Raw genomic sequence first — 11132 nt, 5'->3', positions numbered from 1 at the left:
TTCTCCTCCACTGGAACATAAACTCCTCCATGAGGACAAAACATCCCTGTCACGGTCACCATTGTATCTCCAGTGCCAAGAACAATACCTGACACATAGTAGGCGGTCAGTAAATATTCACTGAGTGAACAAATGCCCCCGAGGAGGGAAGTATTGATGCCCTTGCTAACAATTCATTTATGGTAATAGAAACAATTATGAATCTGTCAGTTGGATTTTACACTGACTAAGAGACGGACTCTGGAACCCAGGCTGTCAGGATTCAAATCCTTGCTCAGCTACTCACTATCTGGGTGATCTTGGACAAGTTACTGAGTCTCTCTGTGCCTCACTTTCTCATCTGTGAAATAGGAATAAATACAGCACTTGTTTCATGGAATATTGGCAGGATTAAATGAGTTAATAATATAAAACAGCTAGAACTGTGGCTGGCTCATAGGAAGCCCTTCCTAAGTGTTTGCTTTTGTTGTTCTTATTGATACTATTTTGCAAATAGCTGAAACAATGTTTCACAAAATGTGGTGCTAACCCAAACATGGGGGGTTCGTGGCTAGTTCGAAATAGGTGAAAACAGATGCAGCAACACCTCGGAGGATTCTGATGGTATTCACCTTGGGCACCACGGACTCCAGAAGTGAGAAAATACAAGACATAGAACTTAGTTCAAAACCGAGTCTCGACTTCATCATCCTTGCTTAACAGATCCAGCTGCCGACTTGATTAAAAGTAGATCCCTCTCTTAAAGGGGAAAGCCGTGCTTCAGATTTGCTTTCTGAAAGGGGAGGGGAGGGCCTTATTGCTTCTGGTTTCATAAAAGGAACATGTCATTTCCTGCCTCTTCTGGTTATGGAGTAAAATTCATTGCAATCCCCTTGAATCTCTGCCCCAGGCAACCCACAGACAGCACTTGAGCCAAATACACGCTGCAGAATCTTTGCAGAGTCTGGGCATTTTTTTTAAATCGTGGTAAGAACACTTAACATGTGATCTATTCTCTCAACAAACGTTTAAGTGTGCGATACTGCATTGTTGCCACAGGCACTATGCTGAACAGCAGATCTCCAGAACTTATTTGTGCTGCATATCTGAAACTTTATACCTGTTGAGTAGCGATGCCCCATTTCCCCCTCACCCAAACCCTGGAGGTCACCATTCTACTCTCTGGTTCTACAAGTTTGACTACTTTAGACACCTCGTATAAGTGTAATCATGTGGTGTCTGTCTTTCTGGGACTGGCTTATTTCACTTAGCATAATGTCCCCAGGTTGGTCCATGTTATCGCATATGGCAGGATTTCCTTCTTTTTTAAGGCTGAATAATATGCCATTTGTGGGAATTAATAAAAGAAACCTTAACTAAGTTGGAGTTAAGAAGGCCTGTAGGAGGAGCTCTCATGCCCTATCATATATGTCAATTACTCCAAACAGGAAGAGACATACTCTTGCATCTTCGGGAGGAAGTAAAACTATTATGGAAGGACGATTTCTCTCCCACCTGGCAACAGTCCAGCAGCTCAGCCAATGAGAAACACTGCAGGCCAGCCAATGAGAAATACCACAGCTCAGCCAATGAGAAACGCTGCAGCTCAGCCAATGAGAAACATTGCAGCTCAGCCAATGAGAAACGCTGCAGCTCAGCCAATGAGAAACATCACAGCCCAGCCAATGAGAAACGCTGCAGCTCAGCCAATGGGAAACTCCACAGCTCAGCCAATGAGAAACACTACAGCTCAGCCAATGAGAAACATCACAGCCTCAGTCTTTCCGTGACCTTGGGTGGACGACTTGACCTCTCTGTGCCTCAGTTTCCTCATCTGTAAAATAAAGCTAATAAGAGCATCTACTTCATAGTGTTGCTGTGATGAAAAACTGAGTTAAAACCTACCAAGCACTTAAAATAGGGCCACAGTAACCTCTTGACACAAGTATCATTAATTCAACATCATTAATTAATTAACCACGTTAATAAGTTCCTTGCTCCTGTCGCAGTGGAGAGAGAGCTATTATTAACCGTAAGCTATTATTGTTGTTTGTTATGATTCTTCTCTCTTCATGTCTTCGTCTCCTGCTCTCTCTTTCTGTCTGTCCATCTGTCTCTGTGTCCCCGTGTCTGTCTTTCTCTCTCTATCCATCCGTTCAGCGCATACGTACTGGATGCCTTCCCCACGAGAGGCAGCGAGTTCTCAGCGGTCACCAGGACAGACAGGGGCCTGTCCCCGAGGAGCTCCCAGGCTCCTGAGAGAGGCACATGTTAGAAAAATAAACACCCAAACAATAACGTGGGTTCCAGTTGTACCAAGGTGAAGAAACGTGAAGGATGCTGTGAGAGGAAAACAAACACACCCAACACCCCCAGGAGAGGGGCAGCCCTGAATGTCACTGAGGCCATGGCATTTGAGCTGAGCTAAAAGGAGGGGTGGGCGTCGTCGAGGGAGAGAGTGAGGGGAAGAGTGTTGGAGGTGCATGGAACAGACCACGGGGCGGCCTAGAGGAGGAGGGAGGCCAGGAGGGGGCTTGGAGCCATTCACAGAAGCCACATCCCTCTGGGAAACAGACTGAGGGGGACGAAGTGGAGGAGGGAGAGGCTGGACGGGGGGGGGGGGGGGGGGCGGGGTGGAGGGGAGGCCCGGCTAGGTGTGAATTCTATTGGGGAGGCGCCACCCAAAGGACCTGCAGATGGGCCGGCATGGCTGAGAGAAGACTCAAAGGGGAGCCGTGAGTGGGGTACCACTTATTAAGAGGGGGGCCTGGGGGCTGGGTTTGAGTCAAGTTGCGGGAAATTAAAACTATGTTTTGTCACCATTTTTAAAGTGACTTCCAGAATGCTTAATAATCTTTCTTTGTCCTTGTCTCTCCGTCTCTGCCCCTGTCTGTGCCCATCTCTCTGTCCTTCTCTATTCTGTCTCTATCTCTGTCTCCCTCTGTGTCTTGATCTGTCTCTGTCTCATTCTGCGTCTCTATCTCTGTTTTTCTCTGTCTTTATCCCTTCTTCCTGTCAGTCTCTGTGCCTCTCCATCTCCATCTCTGTCTCTCAGTCTCATGTCTCTGTCTCTCAGTCTCATGTCTCTGTGTCTCTGCCTCTTGTCTCTGTGTCTCTGTTTCTCTTTGTCCCTTGTTTCTCTGTATCTCTGTCTCTTGTCTCTCTGCGTCTGTCTTTCTTTGTCTTGTCTCTATATCTCTCTGTGTCTCTCATCTCTCTGTGTCTCTTGTCTCTCTCTGTCCTTGTCTCTTCTCCCTGTTTTCTCCCCTGTGTCTCTGTTCCTCTCTGTCCCCCTGTCTCTGCCTCCATCTCTCTCTGTCTCTATCTACATCCTTCTGTGACTTTATTTCTCTATCTCTGGCCCCAGCCTCCTCGTTCACGTCTGTCTCTCTCCATCTCCGCCTCCCTCCACTCCCAACCCCAGCCTGGGTTCTGACTCTGGAGTCCCATTCCAGGAGCCATACCCCAAACCATTCCCACCGGCCAGGCTGGAAGCATCTCCACGGTGTGACTCCCCCACAGCTCTGTCCTGGACCCATCCCCAGATAACTGGGTCCCGTCTGCCTGGCCTCAGGCAGGACAGGACACAGGAGAGGCCACAGAACAGGGTCAGAGGGACGCCACGCCACTCCCTTCTCCCTCCTTCCAGCTGCCCAGCCCTGTCCCCCAACACTGGCCCCAACCAGCCTCCTCCCACCGTCCAGACCTTAGTCACGTCTGGGCGGCTGTGAGACCTGAGCCCATCCCGCAGCCCCCACGCCCCTGGCCTCCTCCGTCCTTGTGGTCAGAGCAGCTGGTCCCGGGAACAGGGCAGGGGTGTGGGAGGAGGGGTGGTCTGTGCCACCAGGAGACTGAACACAGGCAGACAGATGGACTCAGAGCCAGAGAACAGACAGACACTGAGAAAGAGCCGGAGACAGAGAAATCAGAGAGAGTGAGAGAGACAGGAACAGGCCAGAGAGACAGGGATGAGGCCCGAGAGAGACAGAGAGAGGCGCAGACACTCATGCTTCATCATCACGTCACCTGTCCCCACAGCCCCTCATCTCATCTTCTGTCCACACAAACCCTCATCAGCGCCATCCACACCTGCTGCTCAGATGATCTCACCGGCCCCATGGCCTTAAACACCGCCTCCCCCTGGTGACTGGCTGAGGTTTCTCACCTGCGCTGACCTCTCCCTGGCCCTCCGCATCCTGTATCTGACCGCCTGGCTCCTCACAGGTGTCTCCATGCTGCCTTGCTCTGTCTCCACAAACGGGGCCACAAGCCGGGCCCCAAAGGGGCCATCAACAGACCAAGCCTCGCGCCCCCCTTGCCTCCCTCCCCCCTCCCTCCCCTGATTTCCACCCATCAAGCAGTCTGGACCTCGACTCCACCCCCAAAACGAGCCCTGTGCCCATTCATTTCCCTCCTCCCTGGACCACAGCCTCTCCCACTGGGCTGTGGCTGCCTCCCACCTCTGCGCTGGTCTCCCTGCCTCCATCTCGCCCCCTGCAATCATTCTCCACTCGGGGATGTTTTTCAAAAGTCAATAAGATCCTGTCTCCCTCCCTACCCTGTGCTTAAAAGCCATTGCACTTAAAGTAAGAACAAACTCCTCGCCCTGGCGTGCAAATCCTGCAGGATCTTCCCCGGCCCCCACCTCGCTCTGCCTCACGCACACTGAGTTCTCTCTTTTTCCTGCAAGGCTCGCGGGCATGATGGCTCTCAGCCCAAATGTCCCCTCCTTTGAGACTCCCGGACCCCCACCTTATCTATGGTCACCCCACCCCCAGGCCTGGTCACTCTCTAACATCACCCGTGTTCTCTGCACACGCATGACTACCAGATATTTGCTTGTCCTGTAGTTTTTCTGTTTGTCTGTCTCCCTGACTAGGACGGGAGCCCCAGGAGCGCCAGAATTGCTTGTTCCTTCCTGTGTGTCGAGGGTGGACAGCAGAGCTCGGGGCAAAGCGGGGAGATGACCATTCTTTACTAGTGAAGACTTGGTCACGCTCCCAGGGACCAGGCGCCCCCACACACCTGACACTGTGTCAAGGCACCTCCCCGTGTTATCTCTTCGGATGCGTTTTGGGAGAGAGGAACGAAGGCTATCCAGATTTTATGGAGGGGGAAGTGGAGGCCCACAGGGGTGCAGCCACCTACCCGAGGTTCCACGGCTGAAGGCGATGCAGGATTTGAAGCCAGGAAAGTTTGGTGGGGAAGCACAGTGTGTGTGTGTGTTGGGGGGGGGGGGGTAGCGAGAATGAGAGATTGAATGAGAGAGAGAAAAATGAGACGAAGAGAGAGGGAGAACGATGGAGAGAGAGAGAGGATAAAGATGGAGGGAGAGAGAGGGGAGAAAGATGGAGAGAGAGAGAAAGAAAGATGGAGAGAGAAAGAGACAGGGAGAAAAAGAGAGAGGAGAAAGAGAGAGAGAGGAGAAAGATGGAGGCAGAGAGAGAGAACGATGGAGAGAGAGAGAAAGATGGAGGGGGAGAGAGAAAGATGGAGAGAGAAGAGAAAGATGGAAAGAGAGAGAAGAAAGAAAGATGGAAAGAGAAAGATGGAGGGAGAGAGAGAGAAAGAAAGATGGAGAGAGAAAGACAGAGAAGAAATACAGAGGGAGAGAGAGGAGAAAGATGGAGGGAGGGAGGGAGGGGGAGGGGGAGAGAGAGAGAGAGCGCGCGAGAGAGGGGAAGCTGAGAGAGAACGAAGAACCAAGACAGAAGGGGAGTGAGCCCAGGGTCTCCTCGCTGGGTCCCTGCTCCCAGCCCCTCCCAGCCCCTCTGGCCCCCTGGCCCCGAGGCAGCCTGAGCGCCGAGCTGGAAGCTCCCAGCACCTGACCCCAGGAATGTGTCCCTGGGGGCAGGCCGGCCCAGCTGGGGATGCTTATAAGCCCCACGGGGACCCGGTAGGAGGCAGCAGGCGGGAGCTCAGCTGGGCGCAGCATCCAGGAGCCCCGAGGCAGCCAGGTGAGCATCCCGGTGGTCCCCACCCACTGCCCCCAGAGCGACTCTCCCTCCAGTTCCACGTCACTATGCCTCTCAGCCTCTGGATGTTGCATCTCCTCTCCAGAAGCCTCTCACCCTCTCTCTAGTTAGGAGCATCTCTCCAATTCTCTCTCTGTCTCCCCTAGTCTCTCTTTCTCTGAATCTCTCTCTCCAGGACTCTGACTCTCTGTTTGTCTCTCTCAGCTGCCCTGTCTCCATCTTCCCTCCATCCCCGAGGGGCCATGTCTCCATCCTCCCACCTCTCCCCATTTACAGATGGAGAGACACTTTCCCTGTCGCTTCCTCCCCACCTTGTTCTCTCTTTCTACTTCTCTCTCCCCTCTTTTTTCCTCTCTTGGTCTCTGCATCTCTCTAAGTTCTGGATCTCTGGGCTAGGACCCTAGCCCCTATAATGTGTATGTTGGGGTGGGGGTGGGGGTTGGTATAGGTCCTTGTCTGCCCGATAATATCCCAGGGGGACAGGGAGGGAGGGAGAAAGAGACAGATGGAGAGACAAGGGCTATAGGACCCCCAGACTCACCTGAGATGACCCTCATGCCCAGGTGCCGACAGGATGACCACAGCAGGAAGCCCCTGGGGCTGGTTCCTGGGGTGCCTACTCCTCAGTGTCACAGGTATCTGAGTGTGTGTGTGTGTGTGACTGTCTGTGCCTGAGGGCACAGTGTTTGTTACTGTGCAGGCGTGACTCAGTGTCCTCCCGGCTGTGACTAAAGCTGCGTGTGTGACTGCACTGTGTGGCCGTTGCTCTCCAGTCGCACATGTGTGATTCCTTGTATCACAGGGAGCTTGCATGTGTGCCACCTGTGTCCTGTGTGTATGTGTGGCTTTGTACGCCTCTCTGTGTGACACAGTGTGACGGGGCATGTGGTCGTACCTGTGCACGATCACCGACTGTGAGAGTCGGTGCATTACTAGGTGAACGACGCTGACAGTCTGTGCCTCTGAGCATCTGGCGGAGTGACAACTGGTGTGAGGGCGCTGTGAGGACGTGGGAACCCCAGGGTGCCGCTCAAAGGGAGACGGTGCTTCTAGGAGAGTCACCCATTGCTGGGAATCTGTGCCTGCTTCCAGGGCCCCTCGGGGACTCACGTCCTGGGACGATGTCTGGGGTCTCTGTGTGAGCCCGCTTGTAGCAGGTGCGACTGCGGAGGAGGTGAGACGGGGAAGACGCGACTCTGAGGGCCACAGGGAGCGACACTGTCCCCTTGAGCAGCCGGCTGTGTCACCCTTGCCTCTGCCACCCTGTGTGAAGGGGTCTGCTTGTGCTGGGGGACTGTGGCCCCAACGATCATGAGCCTGGCATGCTGCTTGTGTGTGTGTGTGAGAGAGAGAGAGAGAGAGAGAGACATGGCACGTGGGTCCCGGAGGTGGGTGACAGACCCAAAGCTCACGCTCCCCCTGACAAGTGACCCTATCTCCTGTACCCTGATCTCCGCCTCCTGTGTCCCAACCCACCCCAAGGAACCTGACCCGCCCCCAGGAGATCTGGCCTCATCCCCTGAGCACGCCTCCCCATTCCGGATAACAGCACTAAACACCCGGTCTCTGCCTTCAGGATCCCAGACTCCACCCCTAGGGCCCTGGCCACGCCCCCGCACCATGCCCTGGTCAGGCCCCCTGTGCTGTGACGCCCCCCCAGGAGCCTTAGTCCCGCCTCCTGAGCCTTCCCCGCTAGCCTGGGCCACGCCCCCCTGAATCGAGACTCCACCCCCAGAAGCTTTGGTTCCACCCTGAGCCCGTCTCCCAGTCCTGTCTCTGTCCATGCAGCGCTGACCACGCCCCTACACCATAACCCCGCCCCCAAAAGCCTGGCTCCACCCGGAGCCCACCTCCCAGCCCTGACTGTCCACGAAGCCCCAACCACGCCCCTGCATTGTGACCACGCCCCCAGGAGCCCCGGTTCCACCCTGAGCCCGCCCCCAGCCCTGACTCCGCCCCCAGGATGCCTGGCCTCCATGGGCCGGATCATAAACGGCGAAGACTGCAGCCCTTACTCGCAGCCCTGGCAGGCCGCACTGTTCACGGAAGAGGAGTTCTTCTGCGGGGGCGTCCTGGTGCACCCGCAATGGGTGCTGTCGGCCGCGCACTGTTTTCAGAAGTGAGTGCGGGGCAGCATGGGGTGGGGGCGGGGCCTGGGGGGACCTGGATGTTACGTTAGGTGAGGGGAGGGCCCCTAACATCAGGCTCAGCCTCCGGGTGCTAATGTGCAAATCGCCGTGAAGGAAGGCTCTGCGAGGGAGGTGGAGGCTGTTGCTTTGGAAAGACTCCGAGTCCTGGGTTGAAATCCCAGCTCAGCTGCTGCGTCACTAGCAAATGAAGGCACGTCCTTGCCCCTGGATTATTGACAGTGAGCAAGGATTTGAGATCATGGCGAGGAGCTGTTAGCAAGGAGGATGGGGTGTGGTTGAGGGCCAGAAAGGAGATAAAGGTGTAATTGCTACAAACCCACCCGTCCCCCCGTGGCCCTCAGCTCCTACACCATCGGGCTCGGCCTGCACAGCCTTGAGGACAACCACGAAGAAGGCAGCTGCATGATGGACGCCAACCTCTCCATACAGCACCCAGAGTACAACAAGCCCTTTTTAGCCAACGACCTCATGCTCATCAAGTTGAAAGAATCGGTGATCCAGTCGGCCACCATCCGCAACATCAGCATCGCCTCCCAGTGCCCCACCCCTGGGGATTCTTGCCTCGTCTCGGGCTGGGGTCTGCTGAAGAACGGTGAGCTGAGGAGGGTGAGTGTGTCTGCCCTCCCTGAAGGGTTCTGCGCCCAGCCAGAGGGGCTGACCCGGAGCTCTGCGTCCCAGGCAGCCAGCCCAACGTGCTCCAGTGCGTGAATATCTCGGTGGTGTCGGATGAGAGCTGCAGTGCGCACTATGACGCCTTGTACCACCCCAGCATGTTCTGCGCTGGCGGAGGACAGGACCAAAAGGACTCCTGCAAAGTGAGAGATGGGGGAAGGGGAGAGCGGGGAGACCCAGGGACAGACGGAGAAGGGAAGGTGACAGCGACACGAGGGGACATGCAGTGAGAAACAGAGACACGGGGGGATAGCGACAATGCGAGAGAGATGGGGAGGAACAGAGAGACACAGGAATAAAGAGGAGCCGAGAAAGACAGAAACAGAAATAGACACAGGGAGGCGGGAACACAGAGAGACAGAGAGAGGAATACACCCGGAGAGACAGACAGACTCACAGAGATGAAATGCAAAGAGAAATAGGAAAAAAACAGAATCTACAAAGAGACGCAGAGAGGCACAGAGAGTCTGGAAGTCGATGAGACAGAGAAACAATCCAGAGGGGCAGACAGAGGAGAGACACAAACAGAGACAAAACAGCAAACCCAAGAGAACCGGCCAGCTGTTAGGACCGAGAGGAGCAGAATCAGGTGGGGTCAGGGCTGTGGAATGGAACCCCTAAGGGGTGTGTTGCTATCTTTTTTGAGGTTTTTTTTCTGTCTTTGTCTCTCCGTCTCCTTTGGTTCCTCTCTCATCTCACATCTCTCCACCTCTCGTGTTTTGGATTCCCTCTCCAACAACAGGGTGACTCTGGGGGCCCCGTGGTCTGCAACGGGTACCTGCAGGGCCTCGTGTCTTTCGGACAAGCCCAGTGTGGCCAACCCTACGTTCCAGGTGTCTACACCAACCTCTGCAAGTTCACGGACTGGATCCAGAAAACCATCCAGGCCAGTTAACTCCTGAGGCTGGGACCCCTGAAACTGAACGCCCGAATATATGCAGCTGAAGGAATTCAGGAACCTGAGTTCGTAGTGCCTTTCTCCATCAGACCCTGGAGTCTAGACCCCCAGCCCCCTCCTCGCTCAGCCCCAGGAATCCAATCCCACCAAGTCTTTTCCTGTCCACAGCGCCCCCTGGTGGCACAATGTTGACCAGCCTTGCCAGTGGTAGAGAAAGTTGGTTTTTCACCTTTTTTTGTTCCTTCCCCTAAGTCCAGAAATAAAGTCTAAGGAAGCACGGGCTCCGTTCGAACTGTCTTCCTTGCTTCCATTCCCATTCAAAGGACTCCAGCAAATAGCTTTTCTTCCTTGGGCCTCGGTTTCCCCATCTGGGAAATGGGAGTCTTGACCAGAAGGGCCCCAGGGTCCCAAAGGAAGGAGACATACCAAGGAGGTTAAGAGAAATGGATTCTGTGCACGTTGTCCAATTTCTGAAAAGGCAAGTCGGACAAGGGCAAATTAATGGGGTTTAGTTGACCAATTTTGGTTTCGTCTTCTTAAAGGCATTTTAAGAATTTTTAATTTATATCTGCCTCAGGACCCTGCTGCTGTAGCTGGAGAATGGTGGGAAGGATCATGACGAGAGCTGCTGTGGGTGAGAGAGAGGGAGAGCAAGGGGCAGAGATGGGGGAGACTGAGGGCCCAAGAACACGAGGAATTGTTATTATGCTCTTCATCGATAAATTATATTAATAAGAATATACTGGTAAGAACTAATATTCAAGAATACATTCATAAATATATTATTTATGAATCTACTCGTAAGAAGATATTCACATTTTTATGTACCTCTTATCTTCAAAATATAAGGGATATTCAAAAATATTCAAAAATAAGGGATGAAATAACTGAAAGGGAAATAGACAAATCCCCGTTCATAGAAGAGGATTTTAAGATGCCTCTTAGCAAATGGCAGAACACACAAGATGAAAATGAATAAGGAGGGGCCGGCCCTGTGGCCTAGCGGTTAAGTTGAGTGCACTCCCTTCGGTGGCCTGGGTTCGGTTCCTGGGCATGGACCTACACCACTCTTTGGTGGCCATGCTGTGGCAGCGACCCACATTCAAAATAGAGGAAGACTGGCACAGATGTTAGCCCAGGGCAAATCTTCCTCAGGGGAAAAAAAAAAGAATAAGGACATAGATGATTTGAACAACAGGATTGACAAACTTCACTTAATGGTCATATGTAGCACACTGCACCCAGCATCTGAAGAATATGCAATCTTTCTGAAACACACGTCTACCAGAATGGCTAAAATCAAAAGGATGACGGCACCGAGTGTTGGCTAATACGTCGAGCAGCTGCAGCTCTCATACCGTGCTGGGGGGAGTGTAAAATGGTACAACCGCTTTGGGAAATAGTGTGGCAATTTCTTAGAAAGATAAACATACGTCTACCCCACGACCAGCAAGTCCA

The 11132-nt window shown here is 53.5% G+C and overlaps 1 protein-coding gene across 7 annotated transcripts; it reads left to right on the top strand.

Annotated features, from left to right (window-relative positions):
• Nucleotides 1-5626: 5626 nt before the first annotated feature.
• LOC139073274 (kallikrein-4-like) lies at nucleotides 5627-9956 on the top strand. Of its 7 annotated transcripts, XM_070633286.1 has the most exons (7): nucleotides 5882-5936; nucleotides 6518-6589; nucleotides 7047-7128; nucleotides 7917-8073; nucleotides 8446-8696; nucleotides 8783-8919; nucleotides 9519-9956. In XM_070633286.1, exons 4-7 carry the CDS (start codon nucleotides 7931-7933, stop codon nucleotides 9669-9671), a joined length of 684 nt encoding a protein of 227 aa, XP_070489387.1. In that variant the 5' UTR covers nucleotides 5882-5936; nucleotides 6518-6589; nucleotides 7047-7128; nucleotides 7917-7930; the 3' UTR covers nucleotides 9672-9956. The 7 variants fall into 7 exon arrangements, 6 of the variants coding, with proteins under 6 accessions (XP_070489385.1, XP_070489384.1, XP_070489386.1 ...); XM_070633284.1 differs by lacking the exon at nucleotides 7047-7128 and having other exon boundaries at nucleotides 5627-5936; XR_011543860.1 differs by lacking the exon at nucleotides 7047-7128 and having other exon boundaries at nucleotides 5666-5936; nucleotides 8783-9365.
• Nucleotides 9957-11132: the final 1176 nt, after the last annotated feature.

The sequence above is a fragment of the Equus przewalskii genome, chromosome 9, assembly GCF_037783145.1.
Source record: "Equus przewalskii isolate Varuska chromosome 9, EquPr2, whole genome shotgun sequence".
In the NCBI taxonomy this organism is placed as follows: Eukaryota; Metazoa; Chordata; class Mammalia; order Perissodactyla; family Equidae; genus Equus; species Equus przewalskii.
This window is presented reverse-complemented; position numbering and strand designations above follow the sequence as displayed.